At 33.5% G+C, this 22,225-nt stretch overlaps 1 protein-coding gene across 1 annotated transcript in view; it reads right to left on the bottom strand.

The window, feature by feature from the left end:
• LOC106463226 (TBC1 domain family member 15-like) overlaps positions 1 to 22,225 on the bottom strand; it is a 120,563-nt gene that overhangs the window by 63,409 nt on the left and 34,929 nt on the right. The window contains exons 6-7 of the mRNA XM_013923221.2: positions 8,639 to 8,836; positions 1,320 to 1,448 (exon numbers count right to left, since the gene is read on the bottom strand). Coding sequence (XP_013778675.1) covers positions 1,320 to 1,448; positions 8,639 to 8,836 — 327 coding nt within the window. The remainder of the gene's footprint in view (positions 1 to 1,319; positions 1,449 to 8,638; positions 8,837 to 22,225) is intronic.

Genomic DNA, 22,225 nt, shown 5'->3' with positions numbered 1-22,225 from the left:
AATATATATATATATATATATATATACTCTTGGTTAGTTTCATATGGAATCAATTTAAGCCTACAGGTACCTAAGTTTCATTAACACATTTATCTGAACTATGGGGCTAGTTCAATCAATATACAGCTTATTCATCTCTGTGGGAACACAACAGCAGTTTCCCATGCACCAATATACAGAGAATGTAAAGATGTGCACTTATCTTTTAAGTTCCTTTAGTGGTTTTTGTACTTTTAGGTATTACTTATTGTTTTATGTTTTTGATCGAATTTCATAGTTTTGTAAGTTTGTTATTTTAATGTACTTTGTAGCCTCTACATGTTTCTAAGTTTTCTTAGTTCGTTGTCAAACAAAAATTTGTGCATTTTTCAAATATGCAGTTTAAGATGTAAATAATACATAAAACACTAAAATTAAATGTTCAGAAACAGTTGTGATCTAACTGGTTTTCTAACTAAGCAATAAGTAGGTTAAAAAATTGTTAATGCTATCAGCATCAACTTTGCTTACAACACACATTTCAATTACTTCCTCTGGACTAATGTCTATTGCTGCCAGTTCAAAAGAATGATTACAAACTAGAAATTGAAATAAGAGCACATGGTTTTGAAAACTGCCATGAAAGTTAAGGATAGATGGATGGGGCATATATTGTGGGTTGTGAAAATTTATTGATATCTTACTAACTGTAAAAGTTAAGAAACTGAAACTGTACATTGGATCTTGGAGTTATTTAAAAATTGTAGACAAAGTAGATTCTATACTATTGAAGCTATAAAAACTAAAAGGGGAGAACAGAAAGTGCTCACACGTCATAGGACAAGTAAAGATTGTAAAATTCAAAACAATAAAAAAAATTAAAACTTAGATAACATAAAAATTTGAATTATAAAGTACATTTTGAAATTCATTTATTGACATACATTTATGATAAAGTTGTTTAATTATATTTTGAATGTAACTCTAAAACATTATGATTTGCACAAAAAACCTGTACTTACTAAAAGAGTTAAACTGTTGATAAATTGTATATAATATATATACATATATAAATTAGACTTTTACAGAAAAATCACCTTTAAAAACTATGGTAGTAATTTATTTATTTGGTGACATTTTGAGCAAATGTTCTTTTTCAAGTCAGACAAGCCTGGTTTGAAAAAGAGAGCTTGCTCAAAATGTTGCCAAGTAAATAAGTTATAATCATAGTTTTTAAAGGTGATTTTTCTCTAATAGTCTAATTTCTTTACTTTATTACCTTTGCATTTTTTTACTTATCAATAATATATATAAAAAGTAAATTTTGTAAAATAACTAACCCCTTTGAATATTTTGTGTTTCAACTGTTCTATGTCTTTCACTTGCCCTTCTGAATCAAGATGTGCTTCCCACTGATCAAGAAGTACAGGGTCTTCTCTCTTAACCTCAGGTCTTGGTGGGAGTTCCATCTACAAAATTAATGCAAATTTCACAATATTTAAAGACTTCATACAGTTACCTTTTATGCAAAGAAAAATACAAGTAAGAAAAAACACTTTGCATAAGAGATTTTTTCAGTTAAATTAATTTTAGAAAAAAGAATGTCAACAGGTCAAACAGTTTTGGTATGAAACAGATATATTTATTTAAATGATATATGTTTAAACTACTAAAAAATATTAATATTTTTATACTAATAATTTCATAAAAATTAAAAAATATCTGTATATTAATCAACTATTAAAAAAACACTTGCAAAATAAATGCCAAAATCAGCATTCAATTCAATGTGGGCATTATTTACAATGCTTGTCAAGCTCACTAATCTTTATCATAATTATTGTGACAAAATGCATGATTTTAATTTGCTAAAATTGTAATATCACAAAGTTAAAAAAAAACTTCTGCAACCTTATTTTCTGCAAAGAAACAATAAAATGATCACCATTCAACACTGAGGTTGGTTTGAATTCTACACAAAAATAGTAGCTAAGTCCTATAGCTTAACCAAGGTTTAAAAAAATTAAAGTCTGTTTACTTTGACCAGATCTATCAAGCTATCTTAACTATAGTGACCCAAGAAGTTCATGAAGTTTGGTGATGCCCTGCCAAGTAAGAATTCATATGAAAGTTTCTATAAAAATATATTCATACAAATGCATACCAAACATACTCAAACCCATGCTCAATATTTTACAGAAGGTGGTTATAAGGAACTACTGAAAAACCTTCCAAGCTACTCAGAAAAACAGGATTAAAGGCCATACATGTAAATGTACCCACTTAAGCTCATTCTTATTAATTCTTTGTGAAACTCTATTCAGAAAGGAGGAAATTTTACATTTTGATGTGATGAGGACATGTCTATACCAGCATTAACCTTTCTATAAATTTAAGTTATATGATGATAAAAAACCCTATAACCGGATCACGTTCGAAAGGTGGACTTTTCTTCTTCAGGGACAAACTGGGAATGGTGGTGTAATCGAATGAGTGATATATAAAGGGAGTTGAGTGGCATCATGAACATCATCCGCTTTTCCAGGAAATATTTAGTATATTTTTCCATGTACTGTTATAAGCGTCTAACTTCTGGTAGAATGTAGCCGGCAATGAGAGCGTTATGTAAGAAGGTATTAGGGATATTTTGCTTTAGAATTGGCTCTCTCTCTCTCTCTATATATATATATAACTGTACATAAGTTTTAAGTAAAATAATGTTGACACCTGGAGACTAACTGAAAAAAGAGATGTTAAGTTAATCAATTTATTGATTCCAGGATGTAGATTAGTTTCAAAAGGTTGAACAGTGTTTAGAATTAATCTAGACCCTGGAATCAGTGATCTCCGATCATTGGTTTCATCTCTGTCTAAAAAATAATTTTTATTCTTTGCTTATTTCTGTCATGTAGTGTGAACCCAAACTTTTCTAAAACTGTCTATTTGTTTAAGATAATTTTTCATTCCTCTTTGTATAAATTGATTAGCTGAACATATATTTTTCAATCAGTCTCCACGTGTCAACATCTAAGTACAGTTTTATATATATATATATATATATATATATAGCCAATTCTAAAGCAAAATATTCCTTGTTTTACAAAATGCTCTCATCACTGGCTACATTCTATGGGAAATGACACAGCCCACCCTTCGAAAGCACTCGGGTTATAGGTATTTGATCATCTTGTATCGAGACTTCTTGAACCTACGTGTTTTTCTGACATCATAAGTTTAAGTTATATGAAATTATGTAGAAGTTAAATATTCAATGCACACGTGAATATATCTTATATATATATATATTGCAAACAGTGGTGTCTGTGTGAGCATTCATCTGTCTCCTATTTGAAAAGTTGTGTATGCAGGAAAAGTTGAACATTCACTTTTGAAATGATGAGAAAACAGGCTTGAATAACATTGATGTTAAATTTTATTTTGTTTCACAGGATATTCTACATTACATTGTTGGGAATTAATTACACTACCATTCACATTTCAAAATGTGACATAACTTTAAAGAACAAAGAATGTAGATTTACCATATGTTATTGTTGAGCGGCTCTTAGCATGACTGAAATGCTCAACAATTACTTTTTATGATGAGCAGTATAAGTAGTTCAGAGCTTTGGCTCTGAGTGAAACCATGAGTGCAACACAATTAACCTTTTTAAAGTCCATGAAATATTTTAAATTGATAGATTAACTTAAACTTTTCCCATTACTGATGATGAGTACTTTTGCTTGTCCAAAATAATATTTGATTTGAGAAAAAAAATCTTTAATTATCAATTCACTGTATTTTTGATAAACAAAAATGAAAAACAGTTCCAAATTATATTATCTAATTCCATTTGTTTGTTATAAACATAAATCTACAAATAACTTATGGAAACAATAATTTTTTTAAATTACCAATACTCACCAGGTGGCATCCTTTAAGTTATATGTTGTGAGTATTTTATTTTTCATCAATATAATACAAAATATGTACAAATGAAATGTATGTATATTCATTTTGTTGGCCTAATTTAAAAACTTGCATAAAAAATTACTCAAGACAATGTGACAATTTTCATTCTCACAAAACTGAAACTTGAATAAGCATTTCTCTATCTGTAAATTTGTATGTAATTAGTGAGACTATGTTAGTTTTAGTAGCTGTATTTTTTCAGTGAGAAATGAGCACTACTTGATTGTCATTTACCACAAATATGGGAGTGTAAATAGCCTGATTCACCACAGGTTAGACATATTATAACAGGATTACAAAACATTTTGGTTTGAACCATATACTATGTTAATTAAATTTTGTCTCACTTAACCTTTCTGAGAATGGTCCACTTCACTGGTAATAAAGTTAACATTTTCCTACACTGAAAATGTATTTCCAATAGATTCTTGCCCTCTTCTCATATAATAGCTTTTATTGATTTGTACTGCTCTATATATGCACACATTTTTTGTTCATCACTAGCCCCAATCCTCCCATCTACCCTCATATGAAACAGCTGCATAACAGTATGTGAATGAGCATGCAACAATCATCCACCAATAGGAGTGCAACACAACTCCCTCTTAGGCAGCTTAGTTGAACTTCACTTCGAGACTAAGCAACATAAAAAAAGAGACACTGAAAATGGGGAGGAAGGGTGGGAATTTGAGAGGAGGTAAGAATCTGTCGGAAATATATTTTCAGTGTAGGAAAATGTTAGCTTCTGATACGATATCTTACTTCCTCTCACATAACATCTAGAATCCCACACTGACCTGGTGGAGGGATCAGTGCAACATTGTCTGTATAAGTCCTCTTCAGAAAGTGCCCAAAGAAAGTCCATGGAGTGTGTGAATAAGGAGTATGTAAGACACACCCGTGGGAGACTGCATCATTTCTTAGCTAGGTATACTCTCTATGCCCGTGCAAATGATGTGTTGCAATAAGGGCAGAATCACAGGAGGATCCCCAAAATTAAATAGGGTACAGATGACCATAAGCTGGTAAGAACTGTACTCCACTGGAAGAATGTTGGGAGGGGGATGCACTGGATAGTCCGGAGGAACGCAACACCAGAAACAGTACAACGAGTGACCACAAAACTTTATTTTGAAGAGCAGACCATTCCTGATACAGCCAAACCAAGGAGTGGCAAAAAAAGGGCAGCAATCCCCTTCTGCTTTACTCATGTTAGTCCATGAGTGTATAAGCAGTCTTGCTGGCCACCCAATCTTAACACTGGCCATTACTGACCTGCCTGGTTGTACAGTGTGGGTTTAAGAATAAGTATATCTGGTCAGGCAACCCATGCCACTGAATGGGATCCATATATGTAAGAAAGGCCCTTGTAAAAAGGAATAAGATAAAAAGAGCATCTACCAACTCCTAGAGAAACCATGGAGCTCAAGATGGTGATGGGAGGTAGATGGTAACCTGTAGAACAGGAAACAGTCAGATGATGAAGATAATGTGAGATAAATGTATGGGGAGTGGTCCACATACTGGCATGAACTATGTCTGCTAAAGGACGATGGAATTGGGCAGCCATGGACATGGTTAGGTGGTGGATTTGATGGGAGGAGACCTGGAAGAGACAACAATCATTAAGATAAAGGGAAGTATAAGCAAGGGGAATTAGCTGGTGAATCCAACTCATAAGGGTAATAGGAGACATATCCTGGGAAAGGGAAAGGTTCCAATGAAAAAACAAATGGAAACAGAACCACTGAAGGGAGCAGTGCAAGCCATGTAACAGTGGAGAGCCTGGATAAGACATAAGAGACAATCTGGATTGGAACAAGGATAAAGGTGACAAATGGAAGGGAGAGAAATAAGAGTGAAGGCAAATTCACCCTCACATGTAGCCGAGGTTTTGTGCAGGAGAAACATCAATAGTGAACAGATCCGAATACTGACACACACACCAAAAAGAGGAGGAAAAAGGGCTTTAAAAAGAGATGATATAAGGAAAAGGAAGACAAGCTTCATGGGATGAAGTGTGAGGGCATAGAAGACAACAATGAGATTCAATCAGTGAGGGAGGGAGGACGTAGAAAACAGCAAAGATAGAAGGAACAAAATGAAAGGGTAAGGACCAAAGAAGTGAAGACATGGTGAAATCTTGTGAAACAAAAACTGGCTGACAGTGCCACATGATAACCAGCAATGATGGACACTGATAGCCTCTTGTTGAAAAGTCAGGTGCAGGAGAGTAAGATGGGAAGGAGGAAAACCATGACGAGAAGACATACATTAGTAAAGTGACATGGAGGAAGGGTGCATGGAATGGAAAATTAGGGAAGCAACCCACAGGGATTTGTCTGGCAAGGGATGCAGACTAAACCCACATGTGAAGACAGAATGTGGGAAGGGAAGGATGTATGTGCTCGAATGAGTTTGTCTGAGGAGGGTGGGTGAGAGGGAAAGAGGAGTTGTCAGTAGGAGCAGGCACAAAAGTGGAAACCATGGCTACACCATCAAAAATGTTGCTACCAAAAGGACTCAGCATGGAGTGGCTTGTATGACTGTAAGAACATGACGAAGAATACAAATGGGAGGATATGCATAAAGGTAACACCCCCACCAACCACTCACCCATTCCTGACTGTAGGCATTGACAGCTACAGCCAAAGAATGAGACCAAATCCTGGGTAGCTTGGAATTAAAGAGTGTGGCAAATGCATCCAGTTCCTAAATACCCACTGTGAACACAGCCAACTGAACACCTGTGGGTCAAGGGAGCCATGGGGAGAATCTTGTCGTGGCAAGATAAATGATCCATGACCCAATTCAGGGCATCTGGTATATGATATGCCTTCAGTTAAATGTGATGGCTCTGGTAGGTCCAATGTGTGGAAACAAAGTGACATCAATTGAGTGCCTCCTTACCGAGCGATGTACAAGACAACCGTGAAGTTGTTGGAAAGGATCATAACCAACAAGTTCTGGGGAGATCGAAGGAAATGAGCCAAAGCCTGAGGAATAGAAAGCAGTCCCAAGAGACTGATATGCAAAGATGACTCTGCTACAGACCAACTATCCCAAAATTTCTTGCATGTCCAGATACGCACCTCAACCCAAAAGAGAAGCATCCATGAAGAGGTGCACCTCCAAATGAGGAAGAAGGGGAACAACCACTGTGGTGTTGTCTCTGTCCAAATACCAGGCAAAGTCCACATGAAGGGAAGAAAGGAGATGGCAAGGGTCATCCATGGGATCCCGAACAAGGTTCCAAGGATCTTGTAAAGCCTACTGTGGGCTTGACTTAGGGAAATGAAGCCCACATCCCCAAAAGAGATAATTTAAAAAAAAGCAAGTAACCGATTAAAATTCCATGAAGTAAAGCTCAATCGAAAAAACACATCTTAACATTACAAGTGTGAGTCAAGAGTTGAAGTTCAGCTTAGCAGCATACAGGGAGTCAGATATGATAGGAGCTGTGATGCACTGTTATTGGTGGAGGGTTGTTGTATGCTATCACACAGCTGCCTCATGTGAGGTTAGATGGAAGTATTAAGGATGGTGATGAGCAAAAATTTTGAAATATAGAGGGCAGTACAAGTCGAGAAAAGCTATTATGTGAAATTTGTTCCATTTTTCTTTTTTTTAATAGTTACATTTCATGAGAATGCTTCAGTGTTAAATACCAAAAACTGGGAAAGTAATGAAAACCAATTTGCCTGCTAGTTTTGAAGCAAAACATGCTTAACTGCAGAATTTTTTTAAAGATTCCTTTTACCCAATAAGGGCTTCAAATCAGAGGTTTATAAGCTTTTGGTTTAATACTAAAACTCTGATTTGAAATTTGTCATGGACTAATTCTGAGGGATGTGGAAGACAAATAATAAAAAAGGGGCAAGCATCTTTTCTTACGCCTTTTTTGATATTTCTCATTAATACTCATCAAAAGATGCAGTATTGCCCCCACAACTACAAAACAAACTGCTTCTGTTAAAAAAATACCTCATACCTTGTTCAATATCATACAAAAAACAATTATTGTATACTTGCCCAATAAGATGATGTAAACTATTTCTATAAGAATTAATCAAGTACATATTATTGGTTTAATTAATTTTTATTTCATTTATAATCAGAGGTTTGTAAAAACAGGATTTTAGACCCATTTTTCACCTGAAATCAATCACAGCTCAGGAGATGTTTTGTTTAATACCAGCACTCCAATTTTCTATCTGTTTGGACTAATTTTGAGGAATGTAGGAGGAAAAAAAACAATATTAAGCTTATAAGAAAGCCTTTTTTCTTATAATATCTTTGATATTTCTGATTAATCACAAAAACTAATTATTATATAATAGTTTCATTATATCCTGTAAACTATTTCTATAAGAACTAATCAGGTACGTATCATTGGCATATATAATCTTTATATCACCCTTTGAGAACTTTATTTTTAGTAATTGGTATTATGATTTTTATTACCTAGTTTGTCTGTAAGGCACAGCCTGTCATAATAATGTATATACACAACTGTATTTAACAAATATATTTTATAATGTAATTATTTTTTTTTCATACAGAAGATCTGCAGAAGCAAAATATAAAAACAGGAAACAGTAAAAGTGTCTTAAGAGAATTTTCACAAAAGAAGTATTTCTGTATTAGTTAAAATATAGGTGATAAGTTAAAGATAAAATTACTTACACAGGTTATAACCTCAAAGCCAGGTTCTTCATTCTGATTTATCTCAACAGATGGCAAGCTTTCTTGAAGCATCTGAACTACCTCTTCATTAGAACACTTTGTAGGAGAGTTTTCATTAGTAAGAACATACTCAAAGAGAAAATTTGTCACCTTAGAAAATCCTCCCATTGTAGCTGTATATGGATCATCAAAAAACCTCTGTAAAAATATAAAGCCAATTAAATATAAAGAGTTTTCATATGATTGACAATTAGGTACAAGCTAACTATAGTAATTATTAATAAAAGTCATTTTGCAAAATACAGTATTTACTAAAACACAATCACATTTTGGTTATAATACATCACATTATTACTATTTACAAATAAATTCTTAAATTTTAGTTATTTTTCTTAATACATAGAGCAGTAAGTAAAGAAATACCTAACAATGATTTATGATTGTTACAAAGTTTTACTTGACACTATTTCCTAAACCTTTTTGAAATTTGCATTTGGAGGATGTAAAACAAAATAGATTTTTTAGTTTTTATATATGCATTTTGAAATAACAAAAAATTCATAAATTACTTTATCAATACCACAGAATTCCACTGTAATTTATCAGGCTTGCTAACTAAGCTGTCTTTGTGTCTAAAGAAATATCATTTTTCGATCATTATTGCATCTACCTCTTCGAGTCTAAAACCAAAACACCTCGTAAAGGCTGAGGAAATCACATGGGGAATATTCTGAGTTTTGATTGGTTATAAACATGTCATAGAGCGAAGTATGCGTACATAAACAAATACTGTACTGTATTTCCAAAAATGTAAGAGATGGGTGGGGCCACTTTGATTTGCTAAATATAATGATATCTCAAAAAAAAAGAAAAGAAAAGGAGGTTCTTATTTTATATTCTAGCTTGTCAATATCAATAATATGAGTTTCTATTTTCCAAGAAACTGTAGACTTTGTATTTCAACATCACAACATCTATTTTGAACCAAAGCTGTATTCAATATACCACATGACACTCAAAAATCGATATTTAGAAATTTTGTTTTAATGTTTACTTTTAAATTAAGAAATTAACTAATGCATAATACTAAAACTTGAATTATAATCTATAATTTGATACCAATCTTATTGGCATACATTCACAAAATAATTCAATAAAATTTTGAATGTTAGTCTACAAACTTAAAGACATGCCCTCTGACCCCTACCCATAGTGACAGGGTTAACTGCTCACTCTTCTTGACTGTCCAGGGTGATCGAAAGCTAGCCAAGATTGCAAAAACATGCCACACATGCATACTTAATAGGAAAACTTCAGCATGTGGATAGCTAACTGCTGTGTCACTTCATGATAGAACAATCTTTAATTTTCTCATTTTAGCTGGTCAGTGGTCATGTTCCTGGGGTGATTGCTCATCAGGGGGAGAAAATAATGCAGTAGACATCCATTCTCAGTTATAGTGGTCTGAAATGAGGGGTGGTTGCTGAGCAGGTGAGTCTCTCAAAAGGGGGACTATCGTATGAATACAAAAAGACTGGTGTTTTAGAAACTGTCAACAAATCATTACACAAGATACCCCCCCCCCCAAAAAAAAAAGATATGTGACTTAATTAGTGAAATTGTGTTGGTTTGAGAAAATGCAGTGTGAATGACTTTCTATAAAATATTAAATACAATTTAAGCTTAAGTTGTGAAGCAATTGGATATTTTTGAGGGAATTTTACAATTGCTTCAGTATGTTTAGCATTTTAAAAAGAGTTTAAGAAAGATGTTATAACAATTTTCTGAGTTTTTGAGTGAACATAATGAAGAAATGGCGAAGTAAAGATGCCTGTATTATAAAATAAGGTCAAGAGCTAGAAAGTACAGCTAGCTGGTTAAGTGGTACTGAGAATCACAAGTTAGTGAATCACGAATTAAGAGTTATAAAAAATGAAGCTATCGCCTAGCAACAAAGTAGATGCCCTAGCACTGGTGGTTGACAGTGATTAATTATTGATGGCAACTTGTTACTACTGTGGAAGTTATGAAAAAATTGATGTTAACGTGAAAAAGTGGTACTTTGATTATATATATTCCTTACACGAAGCTGGCGTACTAGCACAAGTGAAAAGGCAATTGACTAACTCACCATAACAGTAACCAATCACTTGAGAGTTTTGGTTATGGTTTTGAACTAGCCTGGGAAGTTGCACAAATCGACCAATAAAGTGTTAGTACCACTTGAGAACTAATTACTAGAACTACTTACTTTATATGAACTGGTCATTGGTACTGATTAGAAGTAACAGTAAAAGTTATAATGATTATTAAATGGTAGAGTAGACGAGGATGTTGAGAGTTTTATTGATGCTTTAAACGAAGCTGCCAGAATATTGGGCTGGACTGATGCCCAGAAGGTAGGCATATTAAGATTAAGAACAGCATGAGAAGCAAAATGCTCTATTAGGGCTTATAATGAACCATGTGAAACCACAGATTTTCAGTATTTAGTACGTAGGTTAGTAGAGGAATATAGGAAGTGAGAAACAACAAATGTAATTCTAAAAGAGATGTGCAATTTAACTCAGCTACGAGATGATTCTGTCCGAGTTTTTGGACATAAGTTGCAGGAGTTAGGTAATAGATTGCACAGGGCTTATATACACCGAAACAAGTTGATGATACAAGATACTTTAAATCTGAATATGAACAAGGGTTGTATAGTAATGCAGCTAGCTGTTATGTAAATGAAGCAAATACCCCTCAAGCAACTTTGCTTGATCTGATTGAAGCAGCTACTCGAGAGGAGCTATGAGAAAAACAGATATATAGCCCTAAACATTCTGCTGTAAATGTAGCAAACAGATCTAGCAAAGCAGATTCGCATAATAAACAAAATAAGCCCAGTGGCCTCCAGTGTTTCAACTGTGGCACAGAGCAAAGATCTGCTTTCAAAAGCAGAAAAGAAATGAGCAAATAGTGTTTTAACTGTGGTATTACAGGCCACATGGCACGAGATTGCTGATACCCACTGAAGGAAGAAAACGGTAAAGCCCCAAAGGCTGGAGCTTACAGAGGAAAGTTCCCCAAAAATAACAGTAACCATACATTCACTGTAGGATCAAAAAAACGTAATTCCCGCCGGGATTACAGAGTGAATGTACAGGTAGTTCCAGGCAGTTTTGGATAAAAGATTCAGTGTTCATAGTATTAATAACTTTTAACCATTAGTTGTAGTAGAAATAGAAGGTGTAACATTGGTTGATAAAAGCGCTACTAAGTGCAGAACTAGTAGATAAAAATCTGACATTATTAGGTAATGCTTGGAAAGAAGTTTCTAGAAGTATTTTAACTTCTATAGCAGGACATCCTGTTAAAACACTAGGTAGATATGGTGTACATATGAAAGTAGGAAAGTCAGAGTTAGAACATTCATTTTACATCTGTAAGCAGATAGACTTAGAAACAGATGGTATCATAGGGCAAGATTTCTTAAGGGTTTATGACAATGAAATATCTCTTACTTCGGGTAAGCTATGCGCAGAAACGGAGATCTTATGTTTTGAAGGACTCGATTCCTCAGACATATGTGCAATAGTTGAGACATATGATACCTTCCCACTGGCTAAAGTTAATAGTCAGATGCCTAATGCTAGCATTAGCAAGGCTAAGGATCAACAGTCAAAACATGAAAGCACTGATCTCCTAGAGTGTAGCAATACACAACAAAGTCAAAGAAGCAAGAATAAGAAGTGTTCTCAAAGAAAGCCAGAGAATAAGAGTACACAGAAAAACTCTAAATCCAGCAGAAGTGACGATGGAAGTCGTAAGAATAAGGTGAGTGATAGTACGATAAGGCAGAGTAAGTTAGCAAATAAGACTTTAAAACAGGAAAATAGTAATTCAAACCTCTCAGATGACTCTACACTTATGCCTAACATAAGCAACAGAGAGCATCCCAACAGGAGTGTTTGAAAGAAAGAGTACCTGTAAAATTAGTTAAAGTAACTGAAGTACCTGCAAGAAGTCAATTTACTGTTGAAGCTAAAGTAAATGACTAAGTGTAAGGAAAAAGTGTTAATTGAACCTATCGAGATAGAGGAAACAGGAGTTTATATAGCTGCTTGTATTAGTAAAGTGTCCGAGAGAGACAGTGCCTATAAAAGTGTTAAATGTGAATGAAGAAAAAGTAATACCACCTAAGAACATAGTAGTAGGTAAGGCTAGTAGTAGAGAACAATTAGCTGTGGTATGATAGCATAATACTTAGAAGCAGGTACTACAAAGTAGGATAGAATGGGATTCTATCTCAGGAAATGTAGAAAAGAAACATAAATAGGGTTTGATAATGTTGTTAGAAGAGTATAGATATATATTTGTAGGAGAAAATGACTCTAATGGTTGTATAAATTAAGTTAAACACAAGGCCTATAACACAGAGACCCTATAGAGTGCCAGAAAAATACAGGGTTGAATTAAAAGAATGTGTAAAAAGAGATACTTGAACAAGGAGTAATTAGAAGACAGTAGTAGTCCATATGCATCTCCAGTTGTATTAGTTCCTAAGAAGGATAGAAAATTAAGGTTCTGTGTGGATTTTCGGAAAGTGAATAGAGTAACAGTCAAAGACATTTACCCATTACCTAATATCCAAGAAACCTTAGTTAGGTTATGTAATGGTAAATACTTTTCCTCTATGGATTTACAAAGTAGATATTGGCAGGTAGAGATAGGAGAAAATGATAAAACTAAAACTGCTTTTGTATTACCTTCAGGTAAATATCAGTTTAATAGAATGCCTTTTGGCTTATGCAACACCCCTTCAACATTCCAGAGATTAATGGATGTTGTATTATCAGGCTTGCAAGATTCAGAATGTTTCTGTTATTTAGATGATGTTATTGTGTTCGCTGCAAGTTTTGAAGAACACTAAGAGAGGTTAGGGCATGTACTTGATAGATTACAGAAAGCAAATCTAAAACTTAAACCAAGTAAATGTCAGTTCCTGAAAAAAGAAGTAGAATATCTAGGTCATTTGGTGTATAACCATTAAGATGGTTAATGACATTAAAAGACCCCTCCTCTAGATTAGCTAGATAGTCATTATTACTACAGGATTATGATTTTGAAATAGTACATAGACCAGGTAGAAAGCATTCTAATGTTGATGCTCTGAGTAGAATTAGAGTAGGAAATACAGAGACTGAAGAAAAGCAGACAATTAATAAAATAAAAGAAGTACAAACAGAACATAAAGATGAATTAGAAGTAATTTGGGATTTAGATCATGTGATTAGTGAGCAAAAGAAAGATCCGATAGTAAATGCCTTATGAAACAAAGTAAAACAAGGAGAAGATACAGAGTACATATTAGATTCAGATAGCTTATGTAAACAGGTTAAGGATAACAGGTCTTTACAAATAGTTGTACCACATAACTTGAAAACAAAATTTATGAAAACATTTCATGACGCCATTTACAGCACACTTAGCTTTTACTAACTAATGAATGAATATTTGCTGTAAAATTCTTATCAATGCTATAAATGTAGCTACCTGTTTGGCTGCCAATTTTGATTTCATTCCTTTAAGTTGCACACTCGATCCTTTTTTTTTTTTTGGCCACAACTTTTTTTTGCACCTAAAGTATTTTTGATTAGACTAATTAACACTGAGCATTAGATGTTACTTTTAAATAGCATCTTTCCTTTTACTTTGTTTTTATATGTTACAGTACAGTTGGATATGTAGGAGTTTCTTTTGGCTAAAAATCAGGAAAGATATTAAAGATTACTGTGAATCATGTATAGAATGTCAAAAACGAAAAACGAGTCCACACTTTATAAACAATCCCTTACAAAGAATACCGAGTCTAATGACACCCTTTCAGCTAGTAGCTATGGACATATTAGGCCCATTGCCTATGTCCTACACAGAAAACAAGTATGTGTTAGTAGTCACAGACTACTTAACTAGGTTTCCTGAAGCTATATGTTTACCTGATCAAAAAGCATACACAATAGCCAAAGCTTTGTAAACAACATAGTAGCTAGACATGGTATACCCCAGTATCTATTAACAGATACAGGTAGTAACTTTATTTCTAAGTTAATTAAAGAAGTTTGTGAGTTATTAGGTGTGAAGAAAATTGAGACAACAGCTTATCATCCAGCTGCTAATGGTTTAGTAGAAAGGTTTAATAGAACTTTGTTAGAAATGACCTCTCAATACTGTGAGAAAGATCAGAAGAATTGGGATAAGCAGATTCTCTTGTTATTATTAGCATATAGAAGTACTGAGAATGAGTCCACTCAGGAAAGACCATTCTTTCTATTGCATGGAAGACATGTTATATTACCCATGCAGGAGATATTAGCTCCTGGAAAAGTTAATTATGCAGTAGATTATGACTATAAGGCAGAACTACTACAGAGAATGCAGTTGGCATTTGAGTAAGCTAATGAACATTTAACTAAAGCTGCTGAAAGTAGAGAGAATCAAGTAAATAAGAAGGCACGGGTTAGTGATATAAAGTTAGGGGAGAAAGTATTGTTATACACCCCAATTGTTAAGAGAAGAAACACTAAAAAGTTAGCAAAGTTATGGAAAGGTCCATTTAGAGTCCTTAAACGGACGAGTCCAATTAATTTTCAGATTCAGGAACTCTATGGAAAATGTAAACAGTTGGTACATGTGAATAGGTTAAAGAAAGTCAAGGGTTATAAACCTTACCAATATGAGTGTGTAGAAGATGAAACTAAGAAACAGGTACGAGATAATGGTGTACTTGAAGAGGCTAACTTAGGTGAGTTTAATTCATCTTTCGATGATGAAGAGGAAATATTAGAACCAGAAACACAAGAATTAGAAAAAGATGAGAGTATTGTGGTAAGTGATGAAGTAATAACCACAGAAGATACCCCAGTTAGTAGTGGCAACAGTGAAGGTAGTGCCCCAACAACTGAGGATAATACCCCTAGTACCCCAGTGACAACACAAGCTGATACAGTGATCTATGACTACAATCTCAGATTACGCGATTCTATATCATCTCAACTGGAAGTGACTCTTACAACAAAGAGGAAACGAGTGAGATTCAATCCTCAAGTAGTTGTACACAAACCTAAAAGTGACGTAAATGCAGTCAATACTGTATCTCATGAAGCCAGTGTAATTGATGTTTCCAATAACATGATAGGGTACTTATGAAGTTGTAAATAATCTAAGTAGGATAAGATATATATATATATATACACACACAATTGATGTATATTGCATATGTATTGTATAAGTATTATAATTATTTGTATTATTAGTAGATGTATCTATAGGTTTACTGGGGTTCTTGCATTATTGATGGTAAAGATCGGAACCGAGCAGAATGTGGGTATTGTGTCAATGGAAAACAATGTAGGTGTGGTTTTTTGTTGAAGAGGGTAATTTTATATTATCCGGAGATAAATGGATAATTGTAGAAGGCATACCATTTCTGCAGTATGTTAGGTTACTAGTACGATTACAAGAAGAGTTAGTAATGTTTGAGAAGTCATTGAATGTGAATACTCATGTCAGTTTTGATACAAAAGGTTCAGAAGATGTGATATTATATCATATGAGACATCAGGGGACAGCTATCTTACAGTTAGCTAGGATTTTACAAGAAGGACTTATCAAAATTATAAGACTTTAATTAAACAATATCTTGATGAGATAGATTAACTGTTATTAGAATTAAAAGATATTAAGGATAGTGTATCCATATCAGACAGAACTCAATAGAGATGAGGATTAATAAAATGCAGGTGGAGGTGTTTTGAAATTCTTGTTCAGAACAGCAACCACTGATGATTCACAGGAATTAAATGAGAAGGTAGAGACAGGTATTTAAAGAAATGATTCACTTAATAGTAGAACAAGCAACTATAATGAATTCATTAAATCAGACAATTGACTTTCATGACCAAGAAATTAGAAAAGTATCTAGAGCCTTTAGTGAATATTACTAATGCATTGATATACACTAGAGTAAGACAAACTGAGTTGCATAAAGCAGGAATTGAAATGTTAATTTTTAACACTAAAATTCAGAATAATATACAGTAGTTATATTTTACTGTAGGAAGTAGCAGGACAGAGTTAGTTAATACAAGCATTGTGTGGAGCTGCAAATAAAAAGTTGAGTTCATACTTTCTACCACCGAGTAACTAAGAAAGAGTGTTAGATGAAATTGAAAGGAGATCACCTCCACACTTACAGTTTGTAATACCTACACATATTGATCAGATTTACATGTACTACACATGGGCTGACATAAAGACAGCAGCCGTTAGAGATACCTTATGGATGTTTATAGAAATACCTTTGAAGGCAACCGATATAATGTTGAAATTGTATAAAATTATATCCTTACCATTGACGATAAATTACTCATTGACTTAAGAGGACATGTTAAATTGTATAGAGGGACCCATCAGAGTGTGTGACCCTAACTCAGGTATTTATTCAGTACCTATTGTAACTTGCAATTATATAATATTTGCAGGAATTACAAATAAAATAACTGAATTATGTGAGAAAAGAATAATTATTTCTAAATCATTCTATTTTTATAAGACTAGGACCCCAGGAACATGTTATTTAACGTTAAGGACAAACTTACTTTATCAGTTGTATGTCCAAAATCGAATGTACATCAATTTGACTACCATACTAGAGTAATTAAATTAAGAGATAGTGGTTACCTGAGATTAGCCAGAAATTGTTCAGTTCATGATGATGGTATTACCTTGCCCTCTAGCTTTAGAAATGAAAGTAAATATGTAGGAACTCAATTAAATGTAAAGATTCCAGAATTATAGGAACTATTAACCAGGAAGGAATCACAATTAATTTAGGGCATAAACTTAGAAACAGACATTAAGGAGTTAACAGATATATTAGAGGATACTAAACATTTACCTCCTAGAAAGGCAGGATTATGTATTAAGGAATTGCAACAGCATGTAGATCACTTACAAGCTACAGCTGAAGGACAGAGGTTAGATAATTGGAAATTATCCAATTCAGTGATGGTAACCTTATGCTTAGTATCGGTACTAGTAAGTATAACGTTATATATATTAAACAAAACAAATTGGCTTTGTTAAAGTTAATGACATTAGATGGGCTGTGTAAGACTAAAAAAAATAAAAGAACAAGACCGGACAATGAAAGATTGTCTGAGTACTCAGAGGCTACTGAGGTAGTCGAGTTAAATGATTAGGCCCCATCTAATCAGGACATAGCTTTATTGTGTAGATGAATACCAAATTGTCTTGACTTAACCAATTGGTGAGGTTAGCTGATTATTAAGTATTATAATATGCAAAATTAATTGGTATAGTAAAAGTTCGAGAAACAACGAAGTTAGTGAACAACAACAGCAAGTCAAGAAACAAACTGTGTTAGTGCAAAAATAGACAGAGGTGACCTATCCACCAATGACCAGGTGACTGGGACTAGAAAGCAGTGCACGAGTCAAGTGCATGACTAAACAGAAATAGAATGTACCATGAATGAAAGGAATTGTGTGAGCACATGACATTGTTAAGAAAACTCCAGATAGTAACTATATATGGTGATTATATGCCAACCTTGTTAAAGAAGAAGATGAAGTCGGCTATCATAGAGATAGAAGGTTTCAGAGTAGGAGGAATATATATGTTATTAAAGAACTAGCAGTAATCGACTCATACACAGGATGGATAAACATTTGCTGGATTCAATCTCCATACCCAGAAGAAACCTTGAGTGAGGTAGATCGCCGACATGTCGATTGGTGTACCACGTTTTTACATGGGGTTTGATGGTCTGATGGTGAACACACACTCAGGGAGCTACATATAATAAGTTGTCAGTTAAACAGAGACTATTACAAGATCTATATGATGGGGAGAGAAAATGCCAGAATTTTCAGCCAATGGATCAGTCTCCCTTGTATCAATGTGGAAGATTACAGATGTCCACCCTATTGATGAATAAATATGCCAGGTAGGATACACTATGCATACCATTGTTACCTGGATGAACATTGTGCTAAATGGAAGGCACGTGCCCTGTATAATTGGATAGTCAACAGTGAGTGGCCAATTTTTTGGAACTTTAGGGAAGAATTTTAAAAGACGTATAAGTCAGATTTCTATACATGCATTGATGTATTGTTTATTAATCTTAATTGCATATATATGTATATATGTATCATATTTTAATTGACGTTTATGTATGTAAAAGTAATCTACATAATTTAATGTTTTAATTATTATTATATGTGGATGTAACTATTGATATCATATGTGGATGTAACCATTGCTATTATATATGGATATAATCATTGATGTTATATATGGATGTAATCATTGATACTATGTGATGCAAGATATATAGTAAAAGTTGTTAATGTAAACACTGATTGATGAAGAGAGAGATGGAGACAATAGAGTTGAGTGGTAAATTTTGTTACAAGTAACAAAACTGTTCTTAGGAGGGAGGAGTGAAGCAGTTGGATATTTTTGAGGGAATTTTACAATAGCTTCAGCATGTTAAGCATTTCAAAGAGTTTAAGAAAGAAGTTATAACAATTTTCTGAGTTTTTGAGTGAACATATACATGAAGAAACGGCGAAGAAAAGATGCCTGTATTATGAAATAAGGTCACAATGCTGGTGTACTAGCACAAGTGAAAAGGCAACTGGCTAACTCACTATAACAGTAACCAATCACTTCAGAGTTTTGGTTATGGCTTTGGTCTAGCCCAGGAAGTTGCACAAATCATCCAATAAAATGTTAGAACTACTTGCGGGTAGTTAGGAATACTATTTGGAAGGTTGACAGACAACAGAGAAAACATGGGTTAAAAACTCATGTCTGAAGCCAAAAAATCAGTTAGTTCTTGTTCCAAAATTCTTCAGTGAGTTCTTGAAGATCTCCACTATGAACCTGAAAGTCTCCAACCTCCAAAAGTATACTGGCCCAGCTCTGTTGTAAGTATAGAATTATCATCTCTCTTGATCAAGTAATGTAGTTTAGTAGTAAAGGATATTCATGTTATATTAGAGAAATGTACTCTATATGTACTGGTCATTGGTGCTGATTAAAAGTAACAGTAAAAGATATATAATGATTAGTAAACTTTTGACTATTATTGTATGCTCTGTGGATAAATTTAATAAATGTTGTTATATTTTGTTCAATGTTAGTCTTGGAATCTGTTTCTTTATTCTAAATGTAAATTACCTTGAGTTAGCAACTTGTGAGCTACACTCGCCACTGCAAATCCTCAACTAAATAAATTTAGTGTAATTGGCAGTATAATTGAAACTCCAACAATTTGCCCTAAGGTCGCTGCCTGTTACAGTTGAGAACAACTACTACTGAGGTACAGCAAGGATGTCCCAAACCTGTATTCATTTATGACTCTTGTAGAACACAAAAAGAAAATACTAAAAACATTACTTTGACTCAAAATAAACAGTAGGATCTTTAAAAATTTTCCTGAGTTACCTACCAGATGAGTTCAATATACCAGTTTCCAAACACATCATTACCACAAACAAATTACTGAATTTGTTAGAAAACTCTATACAGTATAAAAAAATAGTGATTATATATTTTGATTGTTTCTTTTCAACAGTGCATCACACTTAAACCTACATTTCTAAAGTTAATTGTAACTCAAATAAGTATTCACCTTTGAATGAGCAGGAAACTATTATTTTGATTCTCTGTAATACTACTCAGCTTTATGACTTGACGTACACCAATAAGCAGTGTCTAAATGTACTAAATACAAAGTAGAATTTCTATAAAGGTGAAGAATCCCTCCCTACTCCTTCTAGAGAAAAATGGACGGAAGAAGAATGGATGACCTATGAAGAATCTATTCAGATGTAATTATCTACTTGAATGACATCTTCATTTGAAAAATGTAAATTTTAAATGTTGTACCTAACCTATGCATGAAAATAAAACTAAAATCCCAAAATGAAATGGAGAAGTTCAAATGAAGATTAATATATACAAGTTTGTACAAGAAAAGTCTGCTGTCATTAGTAATCCAGAAGCACACATAATCTAAATAGGAACTGCTATATTTGCTAGCATTCCTAAGACCAGTGGTGAAATTCATCCAGAATTCTGTATCAGTTTTTTTAATTTCAAGTGGACCATTACTTCATCTTTGGAAGCTAATATAAAGTTTTGTTATTTGTCTGTATTTCTTATTATAGGAGAATTTCACCACTACCTAGAACCAAATTCTCAGTGGTATGTATTATATCACAAGACAGCTCAAAATAATCCAGCAAACTCCTGAACCTAAGAAGAACATGAGAGCTTTATGGAACAGAAAGCTTAAGGCTTCATGAAGAGAATGGGAAGTGAAAGAGGGCAATGTAATTCCTTTTAATCCTTTCACAGCAGAAAGCAACTGTAGTTGACAGTAGAGACTCACACTTCTTTATGGCCATTAAAAAATGTTTCTACAGTGAAAAGTGACAACCCTCCATGAGCTTGAATTTACCACCAAACACCACATGTACTGGCATCCAGAGTGAGAGCAGGAAACAGTAGATGCCCCAAAGCACCCACGCACAAAGACATAAGCTGATTGTTGTATTTTTTCTGTGTTTTTACCATAATTTAGGTAAGTTATTGATGCCGTAATGTCAAGATATGCAATGTAAGTGTGTCTTATTTTTCATAAAATGCATAATACAGTGAAATATATTGCTAATTTACAATGTTTTTTGATGGAGAAATGACACTGACTAGGGACTGACCATGAAATCTAATTACAAAGTGAAAGATTAAACTGAAATGAAGACAACAGACAAGTAAATGAAGAAGTTTGCAAAGACAGAGACAAATCCTTTATTTAGGGAATAAGATTTTAATACCTAAATGAAAAAGAAAAACCAAATTCTTTATAACTTATCTAGGCAGAAAAACTACAACAATGTAATCACAAAAATTAAGAAATGGCAACTGAAAAGTTTTCTCAAAACTAAGGAGAATGAAACTAGCAATATTTCTTTTTACTATGATTCCAATTTGTACAACATAGCCTGACTGAAAACCTACAATTAACTTTTAGAAATAATGTAGTACAACAGCACATGAAAGTAATAGCCCCTTGATCATCCAGAATTGAATATTTATTTGAATTACATTTTAATTTTAGGAATGAAGGTTTTAATAACATATTCTACTGAAAATAACTTTATATTTTATGTACTTAATTAAGGATGTATGACTGAAACCACGAGATTCAGGTTTGTCATTCTTCACATTTTTTATGTACTGTGACAAATACAGCCAAAACCAGTAAGGCAGCTTGTTCATGCCTGGATATTATGTGATGGTAGTGATATTCCTATTTCTCAAATCAACAGATAGAAATAACATTAGATTTGTAATATTTTTCTTATTAAATGAATCATATAAACACATTTCTGATAATACTGCCTCGTGCAAACAAATTCCATAAAGGTTTAGCACCATTGTTTATATGTATACATATTATGTATAGTCTTTAATACAGTTAACAAAAGTTCACCTGATAGAATTTAA

Source organism: Limulus polyphemus, unplaced genomic scaffold (assembly GCF_000517525.1).
Source record: "Limulus polyphemus unplaced genomic scaffold, Limulus_polyphemus-2.1.2 Scaffold1352, whole genome shotgun sequence".
NCBI lineage: Eukaryota > Metazoa > Arthropoda > Merostomata > Xiphosura > Limulidae > Limulus > Limulus polyphemus.
This window is presented reverse-complemented; position numbering and strand designations above follow the sequence as displayed.